Source organism: Mirounga angustirostris, unplaced genomic scaffold, assembly GCF_029215605.1.
Source record: "Mirounga angustirostris isolate CCGP_5_RB_7025 unplaced genomic scaffold, mMirAng1.0.hap1 SCAF_13, whole genome shotgun sequence".
In the NCBI taxonomy this organism is placed as follows: Eukaryota; Metazoa; Chordata; class Mammalia; order Carnivora; family Phocidae; genus Mirounga; species Mirounga angustirostris.
The window spans coordinates 106,056,054-106,083,950 of NW_026991721.1; the positions used below are offsets into that span (position 1 = coordinate 106,056,054).

The 27,897-nt window shown below is 45.5% G+C and overlaps 1 protein-coding gene across 1 annotated transcript; it reads right to left on the reverse strand.

The window, feature by feature from the left end:
* Positions 1–5,979: 5,979 nt before the first annotated feature.
* Positions 5,980–27,844, reverse strand: AASDHPPT (aminoadipate-semialdehyde dehydrogenase-phosphopantetheinyl transferase). Its single transcript, XM_045895140.3, has 6 exons — positions 27,597–27,844; positions 25,510–25,735; positions 13,461–13,582; positions 12,464–12,625; positions 9,501–9,569; positions 5,980–7,871 (listed from the first exon to the last, which is right to left on the reverse strand). The coding sequence occupies exons 1-6, from the start codon at positions 27,738–27,740 to the stop codon at positions 7,707–7,709; spliced, it is 888 nt and encodes a 295-aa protein (XP_045751096.1). The 5' UTR covers positions 27,741–27,844; the 3' UTR covers positions 5,980–7,706.
* Positions 27,845–27,897: the final 53 nt, after the last annotated feature.

Consider the following 27,897-nt stretch of genomic DNA (forward strand, 5'->3'; position numbering starts at 1 on the left):
GAGGCACCAGGACCAAGACCAGGCTGTTCTACCATTTAGGAAGATGTGGGGGGAGGAGGAAGCAACAGAGATGCTGGTAAGCAGTGGCCACGGGCGTGGGAGGAGGCAAGAGTAACCAGCCACATCCTTCAAGCCACGTGGGGAGAAAGTACTTCTTAAAGAAGGGAATAGGGGCGCCTGGGTGGCTCCTTCGGGTGTTTGCCTTCAGCTCAGGTCATGATCTCGGGGTCCTGGGATGGAGCCCCGCATCGGGCTCCCTGCTCAGAGGGGAGCCTGCTTCTCCCTCTGTCCCTCCTCCTGCTCGTGCTCTTTCTCTCCAATAGATAAATAAAATCTCTAAAAAGGAAAGGGAATAATTACTGTGTCTGTAAAATTGTGCCGAGTAGTTAACAAATTGGGGCTTGAGACTTCACCGTGAGCTTTATGATGTGAATGTCATTCATAAATGAGGTAAGAACCACCTTTCTACGGTTAAGTGGGAGAGAAACCCTATACGGACTTGGATTTAAGAGAGAATGAGGAAAGGGTCTGCAGGCACCGGGTGCAAACAGTGCTACGGAGTAAAAAGAGTAAAAGGGTGGTGGCAGGTGGGAAATGACAGCTGCAGAGGACGGCCCCGGTCAGAAGAGAGGGGAGAGCGGCTGGAGCCACGCTTCTGATGCGGGAGAGAGGGCGGGGGCTTACTGGTGTCCCGGTTGGAACGGGGCTCCACCGTAGGGACGGGACCCAGGCGAGAGCCGTGGGGACAGATGTAGGTGGGCGGGTGTGATGTGCTGAGAGTGTGACAGTCAAATACTACAGACACCTACGTGCTCTCTGCCCACAAAACTCTGTCACCATCGGGATTCTGATAGTGATCCACTCAAGAAACAACATCGACATCCCCACGGGGATCCCTCTGTCCTTTGACAACAGCCGCTCCCACCCCGTTCCCACCTGGCAATCACTGATCTGCTCTCCATTTCTAGAATTTTGTCATCTCAAGAATGTTATATACATAGAATCATACAGTATGTGGCCTTTCAGGATTTGCTTTTTCCCTGTCAGCATCATTCTCTGGAGATTCAGCCGGGTTGTAATGTGTATCAATAGTGTGTTCTTTTTTACTGCTCATTGGTTAGAATCCCATGGTATGGACCTACCACCGTTTAACCATTTCCCTATTGAAGGACACGTTGTAGTAGGCTGGATAATGGCTACCAGAGAAATCTAGTCCTAATCCCTGGAATCTGAGTCCCATTGATGGGATTTACTTAAGAATCTTGAATCCTGGATTATCTGGGTGAGCCCTAAATGGAATCACAAGTATCCTTCTAAGACAGAGGCAGAGGGAGACTTGACAAAAGAGGAGGTCATGAATCCATGGAGACAGACTGGAGTGATGTGGACAGAAGCCAAGGGAAGATGGCGGCCACCCGGAGCTACCGGCGGCAAGGAACAGACTCTCCCCTACAGCCTAGTCTCCAGAGGGAGTACCGCTCTGCTGACATCTTAATCTCAGCCCAGGGAAGCTAATTTTTGGATTTCTGGACTCCAGAACGGTGAGAGAATAGGTTTTAGTCCTTGTAAGCCACCATGTTTGTGGTAAAGCAGCAGGTATGCACAGAACAGATCCACGCTCCCGTCTCCCTCGGAATTTGGAGGCTTCCTTTGACAGCACGCCAGGGAAATTCTGGCATTTCGACCTCGGCGACTGCAGGCAGTCACCAAGTCACTAGGACCACCATTCCCAGGTTCTCACATTTCCTGCGGGAGCTACACCTGTGTCAACGCCTGGTCCACCTTATGTCATCCGGTTTGGCTTAATAGTCTTAGAATCCACTCCCATACTTGTTCCCCAGACTCCTACCAGCGTGAAGTGATATCCTGCAACTCTTTTTGCATAAGCACCTTCTCTTGACCCCGATCCCGTACTTCCATTTGGGAAGGAGAGAGGGCGGGGCATCCTATTATTTTCCAGGAAGATGGAAGACAGACCTAGATCCTGAGGATCAGTTATCTCTCAAGAGAGAATTGTCTTATAGGTGAAGTCATTGAGACCTTTTCTCCTGGGGGCCTGGGGGTGGGGTAAGACTATTTCCCTCGGACAGGAGGGGCTGCTGCTGTCGGCAACGAGACAAGATATCCCCCCAATGCTGCCTTAAGTTTTCTCCTGTTTCGCCCTTGCTTTCAATCTATGCTGTTTCCGTGTGTGTACCCCAGATACCCAAAACTGGTCCCCCAACAGTCTCTGTAACCCCCGCCACAGCCCTCGATCCTCCCAAGCGTTGTCCTTCATCAGTCCACACCAGCACTCGCGATAACGTGAGCAAATGTGAAGTCACAGGTATCCATTTCCACCAACAAGGAAGCTACTTGTCTATATCCATCCAAGCAAGAGAAGGGCCATCCGATCCCAGAATCCCACTTGGAGGCTGCTTCCCGGTGCTACTGATGGTTCGAATTACTTTTTATTGGGATTTGCAACGGGAAACAGATGGGCACACCCAAAGGATGGCGTGGGGAGTGCAGGCAAGGATGAAAGACACCTGTGAGAGATGGAGAAGCAGCTGCGCTAAGCACAAGCGAGATGTTTCTACCAAGAAGAAAATGCAGGAAGTGGCTCCTGACCCCGTGGGATCTACACCTGAAGACGAGGGTATGTTCAGAGACGCCCAGTGGACGCCTGAAACTGCAGGTCCTACAAATACGACAAATGCTGTTTGTTCCTACATGTGCATACCTATGCTGAAGTTTAATTTGAAAAGTAAACACAGAGATGAACAATAATAATCTCTAATAATAACAACCTACCAACAGTAACTAAGGAGCAAACAGAACAATTAAAACAATGTACTGCAATACAAGTTACAGGAATGGGATCTCCCTCTCACCGCATCTTCTTGGGCTGCACTCACCCGTCTCGTGATGGGTGAGGTGAGATGCCTGCGCGGGATGACGCGAATGAGCGACATGGGCTCTGTGACGTCGTTAAGGCTCCTGACCTCCGACCTCCGATGATTCCTCCGGAGGTTCACCTGCTTCCCGTCCGGGCTGACGGCACAGCTGAAACGACACAAGCCAACTGCCGAGGAGGAGGGCTTACCGCCACTCCGAAGCGCTCACGCCCTGACCGCGTTCCCTTCCCGCCCGGTCTTCCCCTAATGGCCTCTCCCACTTGCAAAAGCCGACAAGGCAAGGGGACTCTGGTTACTACAGTGCAATAATGAACCTCTGGCGTACTGAGCGGGGTGAAGGGTGGACAGTGGATGGGGGGGGCGCTTCCTGCTCATCCAACACGGGCAAGAGCACAGGAAGGGCTAAGTAGCCACAGAAGAAAGCCCTGTGCTTACCACCACGTCCTCGCCTACTGCGCAAGGCCCAGGCCGTGGAGGGCCTTACCCCCGGCACCGGGCACTCTCCTGAAGGTGCACTACGCTCAGCATTAGGCTCTCTCCACTTCTGCTTACATATTCCATGAATGCTATTTTCTTTTCTCACAACTTTGGTTCCTTGCCCTTTCCACGAAAAATGACCCTAAAAGAACAGTGACTGTACACTCCCAGGCAGGAAAATTCCTCTGAAGCCCTCCTTCGCCTCTTGCCTTAAGATGTGGGCAAGTTTGTTTGCTTCTCACAAATCTGTATTGCTTTTATTAAGAGTCTTTCCAAAACTTTAGGGCGCCTGGGTGGCTCAGTTGGTTGAGCGACTGCCTTCAGCTCAGGTCATGATCCCGGGGTCCTGGGATCGAGTCCCACATCAGGCTCCCTGCTCTGCAGGGAGCCTGCTTCTCCCTCTCCCACTCCCCCTGCTTGTGTTCCCTCTCTCGCTGTGTCTCTCTCTGTCAAATAAATAAATAAAAATCTTTAAAAATAAAAAAATAAAAAAATAAAAAAAAAAAAGAGTCTTTCCAAAACTTTAGATGGAAGGTGGGTAAGTGTAACTGCCAACACACCATCGCCCACCCCGAGAATTTCGGGTTCGGTGAGCTCATTATTCCACATGGTTGCCACTTTTCAGTAACACCCAGAGATCCCAACCTGATGTTTCCATCCCAACAGGAAAATAGAGGATGTAAGTAGATGATGCACACTTCAGGAGTTAAGAGTATGCAGTGACAAGTGGGAGAGGTTGTTCCTGGAGAGGGAAGGCCGAAGGGGTGGCGGGGGTGGGTGCTCTTCAGCTGCGTGTGTGTTGGCGGGGGATAATTTGAAGAAAATACGGCAAAGCAGTTAAACACAGGGCATTACTTCATGATACCAGCACAAGCTACCAATGAAGGACCCCGGCGACATCATCCCTGCCCCGGGACGGCTTGTTAAAACATTCACCAGCTACCACTGGGTTTTGTAGAGTGCAGTTCAGACTCTGAATCTAGCCTATCTCGTTCATATATCGAGTCCACTATTCCACGGATGCATGATTTTTAACAAGTTGCTTAACGTCACAGTACCTTTTACTCCATCTGTAAAATGGGGATGATACAACCTACTCTGTAAGGTTCTGAGGATTGCCTAGCTCGACACCTGGAAGCACTTCCCAAGGCAGTGAGCGGCTCTGTATGTGAATATCTTAAGACAAAGAAGCCACTTTACGTTAACTGGACATGTCCAAAGACCTTTGCTAACCTCAAACCCACAAACTCTATGACGACGTATTAGGTCCCCCATAAAATGAAATTCTCTCTTTATCTCCCCTTTGAGTCCTAGCAGATGGAATTGTTTTCAGGCATATTTTTGATCAAAGATGCATGTATCTACATACTTATGTATAAACCTATTTCGTTTTCAAGTTCAGATGGCAAATAGTTCAGCCAGTGAGGGGCTACCGAGTTACCCGAATCTAACTGGTTTCTGAGTTTGATACTGAGTAGTAAGGACAGTGATAAATTTAACTGAAATTTTTATCCACATCTGTTTGATCCCCGAGTTTTAAATTGCAAGGGGTATGTGAATATGCGCACAGACCTACATAGATCCATTTTTCAAATCGATCCATCAGTTCCTATGCAGGAAACTATTAACAGAAATCAATGTACCTTGAGCAGTATGGCATAATGCAAATGATGACTCTGGGCTCAGCAAAACACAGTTAAGAATCAACAGCACTGTGGTCCAGCCCAGCAGAGGATTCAACAGTTAGGAGGACCAAATACTGGGCTTTGGTGGCAAGAGGAATGAAGCATGTCAGCAGCAGCTAAATCTCTTACATCACTCAGGGCACTGCCCCTTCCTTGTATAAAGTCTGGAAAAATGTACCTCCCGTGTCCCCGCTGTCCTTAGGAAGCTACTTGAGGATACGCTAAGACAGGAGACAGAGGAAACGGGAAACCAGGGAATCCGACAAAGGGGAAAGACAGGCAACCCCCGGGGACAGTGAGAGGCGATTTCAGGATGACGGCTCCAGCAGCCACAGAAGGGACCAACACCAGGCTGGACAAAACACATTGCCCCCGAAACGTTTCTTCGAGAAAATAGATGAAACTGAGAGTGCTGACACGTCTGAACATCTGGAGAAGATATGCATACATCTAGCAGAGTCTGGGGTCGCATTAGCAGTAAGTACATAGAAAACTATGCAAACAAAGTCAACTGTGAACTCACGGAACCAAAAACGCCGTACGGGGTGAGAGTAACATCACATCAGTCCGCTGTGCACAGCGTTCCATAATCTTCCCCATCAGTCAATAATGAGAGCCCTGAATTACAACCTAATTCTGCTGGGGGGAGAAGGGAGCAGGAAGGAAGCATCCAATGGGTTGAGAGCAGAGGAACAAGCTTGACACTGGGGATTAATGCCCATTCAAGTAGAAGCAACAGAAGCATGTTGTCGGAAGATACGGTAAAGGTAAAACAAAGAGCCTGCTCTGGGGGTAGGAAATCGGGGAATGAGGTCAAGGGGGTGGTATTTTTCATTCAGAAAAACAAATCTATGTAACTCTGTAAACTACGTGTAACTTTAAGAAACAGAAAAACAAAACATGAAATCTAGCACAGTGCCTAGCTCATAAAAATTCACGGACGTTAACTGCTTTATTATCATGACAAGACAGATGACAGGTTTCCATTTCACCATCACATTCATGCTAGGGATAACAACGTTTCCTATTTCAGATGCTACTTGATCTTTTAAAAACACATTATTTACTATGCTTGGGATATTTGGGCATGCTTAATAAAATTTAAAAATTACAAAACATTCCAATTTTTTTTACTAAGCAAAGTATCTAATTTTATACAATTTACACACAATTTTTAATTTTAGTAACAAAAACAATGAAATTATTTCACTTCTTGATATTTAACAATAACAAGACTTTAACTCCCCAAGACATGCACTACAGCCATAGAAGAGATTCTGTCATCGACAGGATGGTCTTGGCATCTTATATAATATGTTCCCACTTTAAGTCCTATTTGCTAAATTAAAACAGGCAAACACAATTAACAAGTGGTTCATAAGGAATAAAAACAGCCAAAAACAACACCGATGTATCCATCTCATTTGTAATTAAAGAGATACAAATTTAAAAAATAAGGCAAAGATTAAATTAAAAAAAGGGCTCATATGTACAGTTGAGCAGGGAGAACGCAGGTGGGGCGAAGGGCTGGTCACACCTAACACTAACTGGAAGCGTGAATTACGGGGCCTCTCGGGAGCCGCCTGGCAATACTCATCACAGCCGTAAGAACGCTCAAGCCCTGTGAGCCGCTCGTAGAATTTGTGGTAAGGACCTAAGCAGGCATGTACTCACAACGTGGTTACGATGCATGAAAGCCACAGACAATCCCAAGCCCGGCCGGGTGGGCAGTTGAGCGCCGCGGTGCACCTCGCTTGGGCCTCGGGCAGTGCGGTGGATGCCCCCCCCGAGCCTGCGCCCCCAACCGCGCCTCGGCCTGTCCTTACCCAGAGTCCACTTCCCGCAGACTCAGGGATCTGAGTCAACAGGAACTGAGGGGAAACGCGGGGATCTGGGCAGGTCCTCTTCACGGACAGAAATGAGATGTGAGAGGAGAAATGGCCTTTGCAGCCTGTTAGGTACAATTCTACGAACGTGAGCTGAAGTTACAAGAGCAGCTCGTGTACGAGGGAGAGAAGCTGAAGGCAAAACAGTAAACTGAGGCTCAGGCAAACCAAGTGTCCTCAAGGGCCCCTGGGCGGTGTGTGTGAGGCCAGGCGACTGAGGTTCGTTACGGTCGGGCACCGTCTGGTCTAAAGCATCCCGGTTCTAAGCACACAGCAGAAGCCTGTCGGACCACAAACGCACGATGGCGACCAGGAGATGTGCACTTAGGACAACAAAAACATTACACAACACTACGGTTCCATAAAAAAAAGGTGTACTCAAACATGGACTCATTTGCCTACAAGAAGCTCTAGAAAGATACTTCGGGTTTTAGGAATCCTGATCGCTGAAAAGAATTTCAATGTTTCCTCTTTGCATATATCTCCATTTTCTACTCTTTTCTACAACACGCACTTATCACTTTTAGGATCCCGCTACCTTTTCTACTCCTTGTGTCAATCCAGTGCAACTGGGGGAAAGAAGAGGGACACATGTTCTAGTGAGCTATCCTCAACCGACAGCCTGCTGTTTCTAATAGGAAAAGTTGTTTGTTTTTGAAAACTGGTTTTTGAAATAAAATTTGATACTTTCAGGCATTTATTTTGTGAATACAGAAGATTACAAACAGTTTTCATTTTCCTTTGTTACTCAGGGAATCCTATCATGACTTTGTACCATTTCGTATTGGAATTTCTTCTGTGAAGCAAAAACAGTCCCAAAATGAAGGATCTTCAGGGGTCATAGGAACAGCAGACGATATTAAATCATTAAAGGTGAGAATAGTAAACTGCCTCTGGGTTGGTTTAGAATCGTCTTCAGATGGAACCTAAAAGGGGAAAGAATAGATTACCTCATTGTTTTACTGCATGTTCGTCTTACGATCAATTTCGTAATTAGGAAAAGGAGAAATCCAGCCAAGTTATTACAGGTCAGTAATATTAAGTTATAACAGAGCAGGATTTCTAGATAATTGTAATCACTCCTTGTGTTAGTGTTGCCAACATAACAAGTTAAGAAAAGTTAACAACCTGATCCTTGAACTTTTTTGGTACATAACCCATGGTATTTGTTCAAACGTAGATTTCTGAGCCACACATCCAAAAATCCTGATGGATGAGTTAAAAGGATCCCCCAAATACGTCATTTTAATAAGCAGCTAGGTTTTTCTGATGAGGAGGGCCACAATGCAAACTTCTGAGAACACTCTGGAGGGTAGATCTGATAAAGTCCCCATCGCCGCAAAAGACACGCAGCACCTATACGGGAAACGATTCACTCAACCCTCAAGGTGAACACTGTCTCGTGTTCTCAGACAGAGCCCCAGTCCACACCTGAACCCAGTGGGGACCTTCTGTACCGTCCCATCTCCTCTGGGAGGGCAGGAGGTGGACTTCATACTGTGCTCTAACAAGGCCCAGGACGATTTTACCTGATTTACGTCTCACAACTATGCTGATGGTGTGGTTATCTCAATTTTATAGATGGGGAAACTGAGGCTCAGGAGGATCCAGCACTCCGTGCCAGCTCACACCCAGGTTACCATGGCAGCCTTGGGCCTGGGAGCACGCTCGTCCTCGAGGGACAGAGAGCACACAGCGCTCTGCAGCGTGGAGCTGAGACTTACCCACGAGGACAGGCAACCTGGGCCAGAACAGCTTCAGCTAACACCCCTTGTAACTAAGCCACGAAGACATTAAATGCTCGGCTGATGGATCAAGAGCAGGGTCGGTGTATGGAGCTATTGTTCTAGAGGTAATGATGCACACAGACCAGTCATGCCATGGCGCCCCACACGGGCTCCCTAAAACAGGGACATGCACACAGCTCCGATTCGTCTAACACTACCGGGGATTCCTTAAAACATCATTTCCGCAGAATCACAACTATGTATAGGGAGGCTGAGCGTCCTTGACCGGGAGGGGGTTTTTGTTTCATTTCCTCACGCAACAGTTAAGAGCCGAAGCAAGCAAACGCAGACTGTGACGGGGAGGACGGAGACCAGTGCTCTGCCCCACAGCCCCCAGGCGTGTGAGCCTGTAACTAGATTGCTACAAAAGGGGGAGGGGGTTCGACCTGCCAGCTGATGCCGTTGCTCAACACCCATCAGCTGGTACCTTCCACCCAGCCCCAGTTCACCGGGAAGTAAACCACTGTTAAGGGGACTAAGACTGGTTATCTTGAGCTTCTACTGAAACGTAAGTACTAGGACAGTACTAGCAAAATGTCTTCTTTGTAATATTCTTGAGTATGAAGAAACAGGTAACACGCTTTTAAAAATTTTCTGTGAAATCCCAGATGATCTTAAGGATTTGATAATGAAAAACACTCCTAAATCTATAATCTTAAACACCTCTAACCTGATAGAAACCAGATGACTGTTTCCATCAATAAAGAACAAACTCCACATTGATTCATGCGTTTTAGAAAAAAAAGAGAAATCTTAAAATCTTACAACCTGATGTCTAGATCCATCTGGTTTCCTAAGAGCTACTGCAACAAAATGGTGCTCGTCTATTTTGCTTTCCTGAAAAATAAAAGGTAGTTAATGACATCACTAAATGTGCAAACTCAGATGTACTTCTGTATTTTTCGATCTCCTTTCCCTCTCTCTCCGTATACACAGGCACGCACATACACCCCCCACTCCCCTCACCCATTTACGCCGTCGCCTGGACACTCTCTCATGTACCCACACGAGTTAACAGCTTCAGTAAATTTACACGGAAAGAAGAGTTAAATCTACTGCCTGTACTAAAGTGTTTGTGACTGAATCCAGTAAAGTCCCTTTACAGCCCTTCCCCACCAGAGCCCACTGAGGGTCAAAGCCTGCTTTCAGTTGTCCTGTCTTGCTAGCCTTTGTGTCTTTCATGACAGTATTTTAAAAACATACGATCCACTACTGTCCCTCCTTTTTGTAACAGAACATTGCACATTTCTGGTTGGTCTGATTACGCGTTTTCGGCCAGAAAACGACCTAGATGGACAGTCCTATCTGGCCGCACATCGAGATAGTCCTTGGCCATCACTCGTGTTTATTTTGCATGTACTTCAGGTGCACATGTAAAAACCTCAGACTGCAACCCTGGTTTGTACGCATTTCATGAACTACAGCCCCTGGGAACTCCGTGGAAACTCACAGGTAAGCCTGAAAGAACACGCAGTTTTCTGTCTTCCGCTAGGTCTGAAACAACGGGGATGGGGCCTAGAATAGGATATTGAGGCAGTTACCTCAATATCTTTACAAACTATTAAAAACTATTAAAACCACCCAAACTATTAAAGTTTCCAACGAAAAGCCACCTTACTAAGGCATTCCTTCGTAAGATACCAGTTTGAAACAGGAAACTACAATCAGAAATAGGATACTCGTAACTTCACACCTTAAGGTACCCAAATTAGCAAAAAAATAAATGAGATTCACTAAGGACAGGTATATTTAAAAGAAAAAAAAAGTAGCTGAGTGTCAGAAGACTTAACAGGTCAAACGTGTTTCCCTTTAACTAAAAGCAAGCTCACAATATTTGTTATTATAGACAAAACTGCCCTTTTTGATACATGGTCTTCCATTTTTCACACTGAATATACTGATCACGTGCCCATCACAGTGCAGACACGTTTCGGCTGCACCCACTTCTACAAAACCACTCGGGTGGCGAGTTCTGTGGTGTCTGCATCTGAGCGGAATGTCAGGAGGCGTGGGCACCCGCCCGTGTGCATTCCGCCCGTCTGCTGAAACGCCAGGACGCCCTGCTCCACCTACCCACACACCTGCCCTGCCGGAAGCCACGACTCAGTACACTGGTCACACAATAAAGCTCCCCCATCTCCTCTGACCTCATCGGCACCACGTAAATAGGAAATACGACAGCAAATACGAAGAAAGCACTTCCCAATGAATGACTCAGTCACGGCACATCCACACTCAACGGATCACTGTGAGGGGAGGGACTCTGCCGTTAAGTCCTTTCTGTCAAGGACAATGCATATAATAAATGTCAGTTGAAACAAAAAAAATGAAACCAGCAACTTAGCTACTTAAACGACGTTCATTCAGTGCTACTGAATTTAAGATTTAACTTCTAAGACTTCCTAAATTTTCAAGACTTTCCTAAGCTTATAACTTTTATCCATAACATTTTTGTGAATACCAGAACTTCCCTATAATCTCCAGCAAGCCAAAAGGGAGCACGAACATTTTGTCTTTTTAGGATAGTTTAGCCTTAGATTACAAAGATTAATCTGCTTCAGTGAGAGCACATGTTATTTTCTTAGTTACATAACCCATCTTATAAACAAAGTTTAAGCTATAACTTAAAATTCTCAAATTTTACAATTTTTTTTTCAATGGCAAAGCTGAAAATATATCTGTCCTAAATATTAACATTTCTACTTCTTTAAGCACTTTCCTTTCAATGCAAAGAATTTCTATTTCCTCTAACCTCATCATTGGAACTTTTTGGTGGTGACCTTCCTAACAACAACTGGTTATGGAAACTGAGAGCCTATAAAAAAGGATATCCCTCTTGACCTAACATTTCATTTTTCTAAAGCATTATTTTTCCAGGTGTGAGATACAATATTCAGGTAAGTAGAAAGTCCTCTGTATTTGTTACAATAAATAATGGATTCTTGATTATGTCTAAGCTAGCATTTTCAGTCTATAATAAACTGAGTCGGTTCATATAGAAAGGAAAAAGTAAAAGATAAAAAATTTCTGAGTTTTCGGGGCGCCTGGGTGGCTCAGTCGTTAAGCGTCTGCCTTCGGCTCAGGTCGTGATCCCAGGGTCCTGGGATCGAGCCCTGCATCGGGCTCCCTGCTCAGTGGGAAGCCTGGTTCTCCCCTTCCCACTCCCCCTGCTTGTGTTCCCTCTCTTGCTGTGTCTCTCCCTGTCAAATAAATAAATAAAATCTTAAAAAAAAAGAATTTCTGAGTTTTCTAGCCTCGAATTCTAGCTATTTCTGAGGCCCGGTGACATGAATCACTCTAATAGCCTATAATACTGTATTTTTGGCTTAAATGAGTTTGTGTTGGGTTTCTCTCTCTAGTGACCACGAATTGCTAGTGACAGAGACCAAAGACAGAGACCAAATCTTTAACCTGGCCAATTATGGCCACATGATCGTGGTCGTCTAACCTGGACTCCGTCAAACCCCTCATCAGGAGACACAGTGGCCACCTCTGGCTGGTTCAACAAGAACAGGGCCACCTTCCCTTCCCATTTTACTGAACTCACTGTGACTTAGCTTTCAGGCGTCAGCCTAAATGCCATATGCTCTCAGTATCCCTGACCCCCTCAGAGCACCAACAGTGGGCTCCAGCTGCGTCTTGTCTCAGCGACCAGACCCCAAACCCATCTCACAGACACGCACACAACATGGGGATTCTTATAGTGAGAGCAAGTGTGGTAAATTTCTTACTTCAAATGCCCATTCTTTTTCTTCTTCCCCATCCAGGAACAAACGTGTTTCCTTATAAACTTGGCCAATATCCAGATTTAATGGGGATATATCGAATTCAAGCCGTTGCAATTCAAAGCCTAGTCCAACACCAATGGCTTTTATGAAGCTCTCTTTCAGTGCCTAAAATACAGAGATATTTTCTATTACAGCATTCAGCAGGCAAAACTCTTCATAAACTCTACAGGCCCAGTGCAACTGGAGTTTTAACTCTGCTACATTAGGGCTATAAATTCTTACTATTCTGGGGGGCACCTGGGTGGCTCAGTTGGCTGAACATCTGCCTCTGGCTCAGGTCATGATCCTGGAATCCCGGGCTCAGTGGGGAGTTTGCTTCTACCCCCTCCCCCCGCCCCCGGGCTCATGCTCGCTCTCTCTCTCTCTCTCTCAAATAAATAAAATCTTAAAAAAACAAAAAGCCAAAAAAAATTATTACCGTTTTTATACCTGCTGCAGGACAGAGACAAACCAGATGTGTGATCTCAGGATTAGTCATTCAATCCCCCGGTGCCTCCACTCCGTCAGGAGTAACATGAGATACCCACAGGACCTTCCTCACAGCACTGTCAGGATAATTACATGAACTACCCTATGGAGAGCATGCGTCTCCTGGCACGTAGTAAATATTACACTAGTGTTTGTTAAGTAAGGCCTCATGAGTATGAGTACCTTTGAAAACAGAAACACTAAATATTATTTATAAATAATGATAAATAAGAGGTTTTGTTTTAGCCTTAGAGGAACCTGCTAACTGAGCACTGAATATACATCCAATCTTCCTACATGTGATCATGATGTAACAATGATACACAAAAATCATGAAGTTCCCAAGTAATCACCCATCTACTTCCATCACTCTAAGAACTACTGGGTAACCAAAGGACTTTTGCTCCCATTTTTAGTGAAGCTAATGGATTATCCTAGACTTTTTACTCTCAAAATTAGAAAGAAATTATACCCAATTCCTGTAAAACATGTCCAGTTGAGTCCATTCATCCTTAAAGCTTCTGATTGTTTCCCATTCTTTGTTGGTGAACTTTCTTTTCATAATATGAAAGAATTCTGGAATTGAACCACGACCTGCCAATTGAGGAAATACAGAATTAAAAATAGCTGTTCTATTACCGAAACGGTTAAAAACCACAGACAGAAAGCTACAGGCCACCTTATTTTTTAATATAATCACAATAGTCCTAAACAAAATGTCAGCAAATCAAAGCTGGGAATTAAAATAACACTCAGTGACCAGCAGGGGTTAGCCCAGAAACAAAAGCATAGTTTAAAAGAAATCGTGAAATTCTGTGCATTATTAAATAATTAAGGGAAAAAACCACATATGGTTATATCAATAGATGCCTTCTGAAAATCTGATACCATTTAGCAGCCAAAAGTGGTATAAATTCTAAGTAACTAGGAGGAAATTTCCTATATGTGGCAGAGTATCAGAAATCCACAACACTCTTAAGACAGATACTCCCTGGGATTTACAGTTTTACTTTGCTACAGAACAGAAAAAAAAAAAAAAAGGCAATTTCTTTACTATAAGTTTTTGAGAACCGATAGAAAGTTGAGGATCAAAGTTGAGGATCGTTTTTTTGTTTTTATTCTAAGTTACCACTTTGCAAAATTAACATATGCTTATTTCCTTCAAAATGATGGTCTCTCAACATGTTTCCTAATTTGACATCTCCAAATAAAAACAGATTTTAATTTGTCTTTTCAGGGATGTTCCTGTGAAATAAGCTCATTTTAAAAAAACTGAGACCCAGCCCTAGCACCTCTGTTCCACAAAGTATTACAGAGCATTCTAAACAGATATAATAAATAAAGTAACTCAATCCAATTTTCAGAATCAAGAGCTAAGATGCAAATTAAAAATACAAGATAGGCCTTTCATATTCTGTTTTTCCAAAATCTAACTATGCTGTTTATCTTTACCACTGAGCAGGTTGTTTCTATCATCATTCATTTAGTTACTGTACAAATATACAGATTATGTATAAACACTACACAAACATGTATCTAGAACTAATGGTTACAAACGTCAGTCCCGGTTCCTGGCCTCACACAGACCCCGACAGCCTAGCTGGGCCACCAGAGAGCCTGGCCCAAGGGAGATGAACCACAAACACTTAGTATAGGAATAAATGAACTTAACCACTATCTGGTTACTTCCCAATGCCCTACTGTCCTATGTCCTTCATTCATGACTGCATTATTTTGCAGAAATACTGCCTCCTCTTTAAGGCAGTCCCTCTGAAGATCGTGTTAACATAGCGTATCTACTGTAACTCCAATTCCCATTTCCAAAATACCCAACTCTAAAATCTGACGTGCCCAACTGGCTGACTACCACTCCTGAAGCAACAGACCCCACCACCACCATACTCTCTATGGGCATTAGAAGCTTGTCTGGGGAAAAAAGATGCCAAATCCCTCTACTGAACGATTTACTGGCATTTTATCGCTATCTCACCCTGCGAGGATTCAACAGTTAGGGCTCCTATGAGGATCACTCACTCTGAAAACACCCAAGTGCTGGATGCCAGGGACAGACAATGAGCAGAACAGACCTGTCCTCACAGGGGCTTACAGTCCCCCTACAGGAACCAACCACCACTCCCATAGTTCTGTCACGGGTAGAACATATTAAAGCCAGTTCTTCCACACGACTGTTTATGATTCCCCTACCAGTTCCACTTCAACAGAGTCAAGAGTCTCTTGTTTAGCCAGGAAGTATTTCTGATGACCCTACAATGAGTGAAAGGTGGTCCTTTACAGATCAAGACAAACATTCTCATTTATTTTCAAGTTCATCAGACTCATTTAATTCATCTGTCTACTCCCTGGCACTGTATTCTTCTCAAGAGAGAAGAATACATCTCAACACATTTTATGAACCCAACTAGTATTTACTGTTTCTATCTATCCATATTGTTAAAAGACTATTACTTCCTAAAAGTAGCCCAGCAAAGCTACTAAGTCATTCCATGCAAAGCACTGAAATAGTAAACTGATCTGGGAGTCCTGGGGTAGGAGGTTCTTCTTCAGGCCATGGACCCCTTACTCTCTGACACCTTCCTTAAGCCCCTGAATAAAAACGGTCTTGTCAAAAAGCAAGCAGAACTAATACATGCTGGCTTGAGAAATAACACACCGAAGACAGCAGGCTTGCAAAAGTGACAAGAGTAAACCTGGAGATTTTAAATCCTGGGAACATTGCTATCTGCATAAATCATCCTGGCACAGAACAATAACAATGGGGAGAAAAGCTACCTTGGATTTGGAAGATGGCACTGCACATTTTGAGCAGAACTGCAGTTTTAATGGAACCCTACCCAAAAAGTCGTATTTAAAAATATATGCCTGTTGTCATCTAGAGTGTCATTTTGTTTGTTGGTTTCTTCATAACCTTCAAAAAGTCTTCTGATTTTTTAACTAAATAAGATGGGGCAATCAAGGAAAAAAAACTAAATATGCATGCTAATAAAAAACGAACTGATTAACATAAAAAGCAATCTAGCACAATCACTGAAAGCAATCACAAACTGATTATGTACAGCTAAAAAAGTATCTAATATGAGTGTTTTCCTATACTTTTGAGAGCATTTTATCCATTCCACAAAATAAGAGACTTGACAGCAACAGGAAAAGAGGGGTTTGTAAATATTCAGCCAAAGCACAACAGCGCCACGGTGTGGTACTATGGTGGAAATACACAGAGGGGAACAGTCGGTGAGGTAGTCTATCTAGGAAACTGGAATTTAAAGAAAAAAAAATACCAGTAGGAAATATCCGAACAACAGCTCTGTCCCTCAAACTATCTGAAGGCAGCACAATTATCAGCCATATAATCTGGCAAATCCTCCTAATACAGTCTTTGATTTAATCATCCTACTAGATGTTTAAGAGCTTATATATATAGATAAAATTACTCAAAAACTTATATTGTTCTAGACTAACCAAGTTTACAGAAACCAGATCCCCCCTACTGTAGCTTAATCTTTGGGAAAAGCAGTATTAGATATTAACTAAGTGTTCCACAATGATCAACTACTCAAGACCCCAGAGCAACCGGGAAGTTCATTAAACATACAGTCACAACCAACAACGAAATAACTTAAAGTAAGTGCTCTGACTGCTATTGCAAGCCTATGAAAAAAAATCCTACTGGTGCCCCAACCTCAAAGCCCACCGACATCAACCTGTCCCCCAAACAAGGTCACCAGTGTGCATCTACACCAGCATCTCAGGTAAAGTTCACCTTTCTGCCTTAAAGAAAAGGGATCCGTTATTTTAGGGGGAAGCAGTGTCCAACTGTGTGCCTCAGAATAACAACATTTAGCTTTCGACCGTCAGTCACGTTAAAAATTCTAGTAGTGTCATTTTCTAAATACTGGATTACATATATTCCTGCTTCCACGGGAGGGGACAGATTTCTAAAATTTGCATTAGTAGGTACACAATAATGTATGATTTACCAGCTCACCTGTTTGGGAATTCATCCAGATATAAACCCAGAATAAAGGAAAACTGTGCGAGCGACTCCTACTGGGTTTCACAAGCTGGTGCGCAAAGCATCTCGCAGCCTACGGACAAGAGACGTGCTGTGGAGCAGAAGCCCTGGTCCGAAAGGCAGCCACCTGGGCTGCAAGCCCCCAACGCCGGCAGCCCTGAACCCTAGCTGTTTCTGTAAGTGCTCATTTGTCAACACACACGTGCCAACACACGGGCAGGAAACAGGCCTACAGAGCGAGCACAGGATTCCATGGCTGTAAACGTGCTACCCTTCAAGACGAGGGAAGGATCCTGAAGGCATGGTCGAGGGGCAGGAGGATGGGGCCGCCCCAGGGACCAGGACACAGAGCGTGGAGACACCGAGGACTATTCCCAGACCTTGAAACCTTAGGTCATCTGCCCGGCTGGGCTGCACACTTGCTTGGGACCCATGCCTCCCTTTTATCTTCCAATTTCTCCCTTTTGAAATGGGAATGTCTATCCTATGCCTGTTCCACCAATGAGTCACAGGAGGAGATGGTTTGTTTTCTAGTTTAACAAGTTCACTGAAGAAAGAGGAATTCTGCCCCACCGGGGAGCATACCCCGTCTCACCTCTACCTGAGTTAGATCACTCAAATGATGAGATTTGGAACTTTGAGTTGACGATGTTCCGAAGAGATTTTGGAGTCAGATGGAATATGCTAAGACTTGGAGAGGCTGGGAAGGGATGACTTTATTTTGTATGTGGGAAGGACACAGAAACTGGGGAAGGCAGGAGACAGAAGATGGACTGAACCGGGCTGAAGTGTCTCCCAAAATTCATGCTCACCCAGACCCTAGGAAATGTAACCTTGTGTGTATAGTCTGCAAACGTAATCAAGTCAAGATGAGGTCACACTGGATCAGAGCAAGCCCCGTATCCAATGACTGGTGTCTTTATGAGGGGAAACACGAAGAAGACACACGCGGGGAGAGGGAGGATGTAGGAGAGAAGCCTCGTGAAGATGAAGGTAAAACCAAAGTGAAGTAGCTCCAAGCCAAGGGACGGCAAGGACTGCCAGGGCACCAGGAAGAGGCAACGAGGGATTCTTCCCCGGAACAAGAGAGGGGGCGCGACCCTGTCAACAGGCTGGCTGACCTGTGGCCTTCAGAACGGAATCAACTCCTGTCGCCGCTGCTGCAAGACAGGAGTCTGTAGCCTCAGCGCCACGCCCGGAGCCAAACGTCCACATCCGGCCTCCACCACCTCTTTCCTGGCATTTACGTAGCGTCTCGGTGGGGTTTCTAGAGCTTCAGAAGGGGACAGAGAGTCGCGGAGACTAAGGAGTGCGCACGGGACGGGCCTGCAACTCTTCAGGCCGCGGCGGACTGAAGCTCCGACCCCGCCGCGCGCGCCGTGCTGAGTGTGGGTCCTCTGTCCTGAGCTCGTCCCTTCACCAAGTGAGTCCGGACGGCTTTGCCCATCGATACTTCCAAGCGTTTTACACACTAACAGTGTTAACCTCTGTGCACCAAGTTTGCCACAGATACATTCCCTATTTGTGAGAGAGAAGACTGAACGTGAAATCAGTCACGTCTGCTGACCTCGCGCTTCCTTCCGACCTCGTGAGCTTAACAGGAATCCTTCCTCCAGACGTCCGACGGAGCAGACACCTCCCCTGCGCACCAGAACTGTCAGGAACCTAACTCTAATCTTGCCGCACAGCGTAAGACAGGCTCCAGCGGCTTTCTCGTGACTTCAATCATTAAAAAGGTGAATGTGTTACCGTCTTTCTCTTTGCTGGCTCTGTAAATTACCCCTAATACAGCGTTTCCCAAACATTAATACGTCTGCCACTCACCCGAGAAACTGCTGAAATACAGAATCCTGGCTGTACTCTCAGAAATTCTGTGCCATAGGTCTAGGGTGGTTTCATGGAGTCTGCGGGTTTAAGAAGCATCTGGCTGGCGGCAGTATCCTGACCCGTTCTGGAACCACCATTCTACACATATAACAGCAGCAACTACCCCAACCACCTCAGAGCGAACATTTATTAGGTCCTTAATTCCGGGCACTTTCCAGGTTTATGCCTTCATCCACCCAGCACTGGTGGTGGTAGAACAGCTCAGCCATTAGGATGTGAAACATCATACAAACATAAATTCTAGAGGAATGAAAGATTTAAATGTAAAAATAAAATTGCAATTTTAGAACAAAATCTAATAGACTCTAGTCTATGGGTAGAGTAAATCTTTTTACTCTAATTTAATTATTTTTTCCAAACAAGACAGAATTCAGAATTTATCAAGGAAAAGATAGGTGTATTTAATTAAAAAATAAAATTCATATGGCCAAAAATATAACTAAATTTAAAATATAAGTATATAACAGAATGGGAAAAATTCAACAAATTCGGTCAAAAAACTGTTAATATCCATAACGTATAAAGATCTTTTATACAAGGATTAGAAAGTACAGATATGTAGTTTATACAAAAAACAAATTCAAATAGTCAATAGGCTATTACTCTCGTGATTAATGTACCATTTAATAAATGATCTTTATCCACTGAACTACTTTATGTAAATACTGGGCTCATCCAAAAAAAATGAAATCTTGCCATTTGCAACAACATGGATGCAACTAGAGGGTATTATGCTAAGCGAAATAAGTCAAATCACAGAAAGACAATTATCTTATGATCTCACTGGTATGAGGAATTTGAGAACAAGGCAGAGGATCATAGGGAAGGGAGGGAAAAATGAAACAAGATGAAACCAGAGAGGGAGACAAACCATGAGAGACTCTTAACCTCAGGAAACAAACTGAGGGTTGCTGGAGTGGAGGGGGGTGGGAGGGATGGGGTGGCTGGGTGATAGACATTGGGGAGGGCATGTGCTATGGTGAGCGCTGTGAATTGTGTAAGACTGTTGAATCACAGACCTGTACCCCTGAAACAAATAATACATTATATGTTAATTTAAAAAAAAATAGTGGGCTCTAACTCTTAACCCTCTTAGCGGTCTATTCTTCTGCTGACACCATGCTTTTGTTTACAACGCCTAACATAGTTGCAAAGAATGGTAAAGCCAGGCCCTCTCACTGTATTTTTCATACTCTTAAGATATCAGTTGCTCCATAAAAACGTTAAATTCATTTAACCCAGTTCCACAGAATTTTTCATATATTTTTGTACTTGCAAATCCTTAAACAGCTATCAATAAAATCTAGTACTGAGAGGCAGTGGCTAAATATGTGGGCTTTGTATCATGGGTACAAATCCATGATCATCTACTTTTGAGCTGTCATCTTGGGCCAGTGTCTTATTCTCATCTTTTTTTTTTAAGACGAGATTATTTGAGAGAGAGAGAGAGAGAAAGAGAGAGAGGGCATGAGCACACACACAAAAAGGAGGGGAAGAGAGAGGGAGAGAGAATCTCAAGCAGACTCCAAGCCGAGTGCAGAGCCAGACGTGCGGCTGGATCTCATGACCCTGAGATCATGACCTGAGCCAAAACCAAGAGTCAGACACTCAACCAACTGAGCCAGCGAGACGCCCCTGTCTTACTCTGTTCTATAAAAAGAGTACTTACATATGAGGCTCTAACACAGGGCTACGAAGAGGAAATGCTCAGTAAACACTGGTTCTCCACTGCGTACCCCACTCAAATCCTCTGTGCAGTGAAGACCCGCCCCGCACCCAGGCAGGGGGAAAACTCCCTGCCGGCAAAGACCGGCTTTCCAGGGAGGAGTTCAGAGTACAGAAGAAGAGTGCCTTATTTAAGCTACTTGCAGGCTCTATGTCTCCAAGCTTAAAAAGAAAAATGCTTTAGGCACATCCTGCAGAACGCAGGTCCAGCCAACAGAGACCAGTGCACACGGAGAGAACAGTGGAACAGACTGTACGAGCAACAAGGGTGAAAGCCAAACCCAAGAAAAGGGGAGGCGAAGGAGAGAAGCAGCGGGGAGATACAGGGATGGTGAGGAGGCAGCGGGGAGATACAGGGATGGTGAGGAGGCAATCTCAAAGGAAGAACTATTTGTGATCGTAACTCACTGATGAGAACGGTTTATATTCCAACTAGAATCTCAGATGAAAAGCATTTTCCATTGTGGCTGTTACTCATTTTTTCATTTTTCAACAAACACTTTCAGCAAAACCCAGAACTCCGATCATCCGTACATGCAATAAATATTTAGGGAGCACCTGCTCTATGCTCCTCTCTCTGCTAAGTACCAGATCCGCGGCGGCAAAGACAAACAAGCATGGTTCCTGACCTTCTCTCGTGTGGGAGAACAGACGATAATCCAGTAACGAAGTTACAGTCACAAATGAGAAGGCCCGCAAAGGGTCAGAAAGTCTTCTCTCAGGAGGTACTGGCTACTTCTCATCCTTCAGGTCTCAGCTACTCAAGAAAAGGGGGGTGGAGAAGAACAGGCAGAAGGGAGGACTCTGAACAGGAAAATGTTTGCTACACTCGAGGTAATAAAAGATGAGTGTGGACAGAAGACAGTGAGCAAAGAGAGCAACCAGAAATGTGAAAAGAGAGGTAAATGAGTTCAAGACAATAGGGTCATGTTAAGGGGATTGGATTTTATTAAGAACCGACCCAAGAGTTTTCAGAAAACTGCTGTATTTTTTTTTTTTTTAGATTTTACTTATTTATTTGAGAGAGGGTGCAAAAGCAGGGGGAGGAGCAGAGGAAGAGGGAGCAGACCCCCCACTGAGCAGGGAGCCCGACGCGGGGCCCTATCCCAGGACCCTGGGACCATGACCTGAGCCGAAGGCAGATGCCCAACCGACTGAGCCACCCACGCACCCCTGCTGTAGGTATTTTTATAGACCACTGTCCTCTGTACAGAGAAATGTACTGCCTGGGTGGGGACAAAAGTGAAAAGGGGGAACTAATTATAATAATGCAGGGAACAGTGTGATGGAAGGAGACAGGTAGACTCTACCACCTTCCCAGCTTATAAGACCACCTCCCATTTTGTACTTAATTCACGGAGCAGCTGTTCTAGAAAGCAGGTCTTTGTCAGTCATTTCAAAGCTGTTAAATTGGTATCAAATCTCAAACTATCGAGTTATTCTGTCCTGCCAATTAATATCCAGCCACATTTATAATACAAATGGAAATCTGAAAATGTAAAATCATGGGAAAAATTTATTTTGGTCTTTTCCCAAATTTAAATCATAATTTTTACACTATATCTATCTGATTTGCCTTATTTTATAAATATGAGAACAAAATTAAACAATTCATAAAACTATCTTTTCTTTTATACTTACAACTACAAAAGTCTTTAACGCTGGATAAAAATTAGAAAATGAGGGAAAAGCCAATTTCCCAATGGGGTAGCAAACTATAATGATGCCCTACAAAAGCACTTCCGCCAGGGGTGGGAAAGGTACTGCGCTGGCACCTTCCTTACACCAGGGTCCCCAATATCTTCTAGCCCCCCCTTCTCCGGACACTCATTTATTGAGCACCAACCAGGCATGAGTTACTTTGGTGTAAAGCTCTTTTCTCCATCAGGCAGAGAATCAAATGGTAGGTGTAGCAATCTGCCCAACTGGGGGCATCTGGCTGGAAGGGACCCAGAGCCCCAGACCCAACAGCTGTCCCCACTGCCCTGCCACGGCAGCCCTGGGGAAGCTGGGAGAGCGAGGGCAACCATCTGCACCCACCAGAAGGAAAGACTCCGCAAGTCCCTACGTGACGCTCGCGTGGACACGAGGGGAATGGACAACAGAAGGAGAACCGAGCCTTTCAAGGCACCCGCCATCCCCAAAGGCCGAGTCCATCTTGAGAGCGGACAATCCAGTAACGGTGTCCAACACAGGCATAAAGCTGCACCCTCCATCACTCGGCAACTTGCCCCAGTTACTTGGACAAGCCGAGCAATCAGATGAATCTTCAGCAAAGTAAAACAGTGTCTACTCCGCCCCCCCCAAGTGATGAAACTGTGCACTCATACTTCAGAAATGAGTGACAAAATCATGATACTAGGAACAAGTGGAAAAGATCTCTTCCCCGTGTGAGATGTTACCAACTGCTCTTTGGCAATGACGCAAAGAGTAGCAGAAGGCCTGGACACTGAGACCAGCCAAATAAGATCAAAAAAAGGTTGGGGGGGGGGAGCTCTAATAAAATATAATTAACAGGACACTGAGCTTTCAATTTTTGCCCAATTATCTTACCAACGATTAGAAGTTTCAATTAGTAATTACTTGTTTATCCAGTACTGACCATAAGCCAACATTGTCCATGAAGCCAACTGGTAATAAAATCTGTCTCACAGGCCTAATTTCAAGGCAGGTATCAACCCGACGAGTCAGCCATCACTGTGTAATTGTGCTGACTGCCCTGGAAGGACCAGTGGCCTCTCAGGTAATTTCTGATTTTTGGAATAAGGACAAAAGGAAGCTATGAAAGCATATAGGCTCATTCCCATGCTCACCTTTTCTGAAAAAGCGCTTTTTTTTAAAGATTTTATCTATTTATTTGAGAGAGAAAAAATAAGCAGGCAGAGAGACAGAGGGAGAAGCAGGCTCCCCGCCGAGCAGGGCTCAATCCCAGGACCCCAGGATCATGACCCGAGCCGAAGGCAGACAGATGCTTAACTGACTGAGCCACCCAGGCTCCCCTAGAACAAGCTATGATCCTGATGAAAACCAGATCCTCTCGAAGAGAAAAACACATGTGCATATTCACATGAAATGTAGTAAACAATATTAGGGGGTTAAAAAAGTGCCTTGATGCTTACCCAGGGATTTTTGGGTCAAGAGTCTCCACTATTGGGGCGCCTGGGTGGCTCAGTCATTAAGCGTCTGCCTTCGGCTCAGGTCATGATCCCGGAGTCCTGGGATCGAGCACCACATCGGGCTCCCTGCTCGGCGGGAAGCCTGCTTCTCCCTCTCCCTCTCCCCCTGCTTGTGTTCCTGCTCTTGCTATCTCTGTCTCTGTCAAATAAATAAATAAAATCTTTAAAAAAAAAAAAAAAAAGAGTCTCCATTATTACTAGGAGAGCTTCCCGAGGAAAGTTAAGAACAGGGCTCTAATGGAGAGGTTTATGAGCAGGTCAGAAAAAAAAGGAAATGGTGGGAAAATGCGAGTAAATGCACTGACAGCAACAGTGAGAGGGGAGATTCACAGCCATACTCTGAAGCCTCACGGCAGGAGCACAGGGCACAGCTTCATTCATCTGACAAAATATTTAGTGGACACTGGTGTCACAAATTAGGGGGCTAAGACATGGGACAGCTACCAAGCTCGGAAGGATCTCACAGCTCCTGCTCTCGTGTGGCTTATAAGGCCCACGGGAAAGACAATCAGGTGCCCCAGGAAGTCATGAGGGGCTGCGGTAGGTCACTGGAATGAAGGAAACTTATTTCATGAGAGCCTCTAACTAAAGAAGCTAGCTATGACAGAGGGATGACGAAGCCTTCCCTAAAGTACATCGTTATCTCTGCAGAAATAGGGGTGGGGGTGAAGCTAACACAAATCTTCCAGACTAAGGGCAACAGAAGGTTCTGTGGTGGAGCCAGCGGGGAGATTCGCAAGTCACACTCTGACATTAGGAAGATGCTGGTTCTCTTCTTAGCCTGTTCCTTACCTCCTGATAAGAATACTAGCTCATTCATTACGGGGCGGCTGGAACAATTAAATCGGACAATTTACTTACAGCACTTGGCAAAATGCGCTGACACAGAGTAAGTGCTCACTAAATGTGAGCGATGACGAAAATTATAGAGTAGTGAAGAGAACCTGCGCTCCAGTAAAATTGCCTGGGTACACTCAACCCCACAATCAATGTAAACAGTTCCTACAGCCACCAATTATGAATTTCTAAAGCAAAATACAAGCAACTTAAATATTTTACTAACTGCCTGCTCTTCATTTTCACTAATGTAAATGCGCGGCAAAGAGCTGTATTTAGATATAGCACAAATACATGTTATCTATCTACCTAAGGACTATGATATACTTCACCACTGAGATTTTTTTTTTTAAGTAAAACAACAACTTCCTGATGAATTTCAGAAAATACTCGAGTGAAACAAAGTTCTTACAGTATAATTACTATGTTTTCTGAACAGAGTGCTCTTCAAAATGGACTGCTGAGTTCAGTTCTGTTTAATGTTATTTAAATAAAAGACAAACAGCTATATAAAAATTGTCCTTTACAAAATTAACAATCTTGGGAAACAGTTTCAAATTTAGTCTTATTTAACAAGCTGAGGTATAATCCAAAATGAAAACCTTCATCTTTTCACTTTGCCTCTAGGCAAAGCATTACATGCATCCCCAGTAACGGAGAATCTTTCCTTTACATAGAAGTCTACTGATGTTCAAGGAAGAAGGGAAATACACCCTTTTCAGATACAAGCTCTCTCAGATACACCACCGTTGAGTACTGAGTACATTTTTCCTAAGCTTAAGTATCTATAATACATCTCCTGGCCCGAGATTTCTGGACAGATAAGAACTGAGAAAACAAGACACATGCAACAAATGCAACATTACCTGGAAAACTAGTCTTCATTACATCAATTCCAACTTGTAGCTCAGGTTCAGCAGCAAGCACGGCATAGTCCCCTTGATGAGAGACATTAAAGTTGAAATTGGGGTAGGGATTCAAGGAGTCTTTCGCAAGAACTGGTTTTCCCTTTGCAGTTCTTTGCAAACGAATATTATTCCAAGGGATATTCAATTTCTCTGCAACTAATTTCCTTATCATCAGACGACCAGCCTGTTAAGTAAAACATGTGGTATGTATTAATGTCTACTAAACATTCAGATACCCTGCTAACATACACAGTCTATTTCTGTGGTTTCTAGAATAAATTCATTTGTAAGTGTTTAAAAGTATGTAAGTACTAAACTCGCTGTACTAAGATGTAAGCAATGCTTAGGAAGGTAGAAGAAAAAGTTAAAGTCCGTCTTTATCAATTCCCTCCCCTCAACCAATGTTAACAATTCTGCCTCCTGATCTTCTAAGTATCTGATCATCTTTTCATTTAGTTATGCTTTTTTTTTTTTTTAACGTAGACATATTTGAGATCCTACTATATGGAGTCCCGCACCATGCCTAGGCTTTACAACTTGCAAGTGTTGGGGATTATTTCGTGTCTGTGCATGTACATGAGTCTGGCCTGCCCCCTTTTAACGCGAGTACAGTAGTTCACATCCAGATACTCCCCCGATGGACTGTTCCCCTACTGCCGTCCTTTGAGGCTGGCTCTAGGTTAGCTGCTATAAAAAATTTCCCAGTGAACAGCCCTGTTGTACCTACATCTTTGTGCGCCTGTCCAGGTATTTCTAGATCCCATATACCCGTCGCTCGGCTTCAGGAATTAGCAATGCGTGACTTGTTTCACGTATACTCCTTCCACTGTCCCACTTCCATTAATTACTGAGAAACACATCGCTAAAATCATGCAAAAATACCCAAGGGTATGAAATGACAAGGTCGGCCGTATTTCATAAGATATCTTTCAGGGATTTTCCCCTTCCATTCTAACATCGACTTTAAAATCTGCATTACTCTGAATTACACGATTCCTTACGAACTATAGAAAAAAAGTTAGGGGCGCCTGGGCGGCTCAGTCGGTTAAGCGACTGCCTTCGGCTCGGGTCATGATCCTGGAGTCCCGGGATCGAGTCCCACATCGGGCTCCCTGCTCGGCGGGGAGCCTGCTTCTCCCTCTGACCCTCTCCCTCTCATGCTGTCTCTCATTCTGTCTCAAATAAATAAATAAAATATTTTAAAATAATATCTTTTAAAATAAGTAAAGCTTGGGCGTCTGGGGGGCTCAGTCGGTTGGGCGACTGCCTTCGGCTCAGGTCGTGATCCTGGAGTCCCGGGATCGAGTCCCGCATCGGGCTCCCTGCTCGGCGGGGAGCCTGCTTCTCCCTCTGACCCTCTCCCTCTCATGCTGTCTCTCATTCTGTCTCAAATAAATAAATAAAATATTTTAAAATAATATCTTTTAAAATAAGTAAAGCTTGGGCGTCTGGGGGGCTCAGTCGGTTGGGCGACTGCCTTCGGCTCAGGTCATGATCCTGGGGTCCCGGGATCGAGTCCCGCGTCGGGCTCCCTGCTCGGCGGGGGGTCTGCTTCTCCCTCGGACCCTCCCCCCTCTCGTGCTCTCTCTATCTCATTCTCTCTGTCTCAAATAAATAAGTAAAATCTTAAAAATAAATTTAAAAAAAGTTAAGAACACATTCCCCGCCAGGCCCTGAGGACACTATCGGTCCACACCCGACCGACAGGTGTCTCTGTCCGGGGCCCGTCCGAGGAACGCCGCTCTCGATGACGGTCCTCAGAGGCAGCTTCGCCCTCGCTGCCTGGAACCGCGTTCACCACAGCCAGCCCCTCGCCCAGCCCCCCCCCCCGAACGCGCTCCCCCAGCCTCGCGGCCGGGCCGCTCCCCGCGCAGGCCTCTGCCCGCGACCCGGCCCCGCCGCCGCGCGCCGGGGGGGGGGGGGCGCGACCTGGGGGCCCGCGAGGGGGAGGGGAGGGGCGGCCGCCGCCGCCGCCGCCGCCGCCGCCACACACAAAGGCGCCGGCACCCCCCCCCGCGGCCGCGGCCCCGGGCCCGGAGTAGTACCATGGCGGCCTTAGCGTCCCGGGCGAAGACGAACTGGCCGATGCGCTCCTTCTCCTCGGGCTGGATCGACCGCACCGCCAGCAGCCACTCTGCGCGGCTGGGCAGCCAGGCGCCGCACGAAAAGGCCCAGCGCACGCCCTCCATGGCCGGCACGACGCGGGACGGCCGGGCGGGCGAGCGCACGCGCGACGGGGCAGCTCGCCGCCACCGGCGCGGAGGGCGCGCGCGCGCCGTGGCCCCGCCCCTCCTGCCCGGCGTCGGGGCGCGGGGGGCGGGGCGGGCGGGGCGCGGGGGGCGGGGC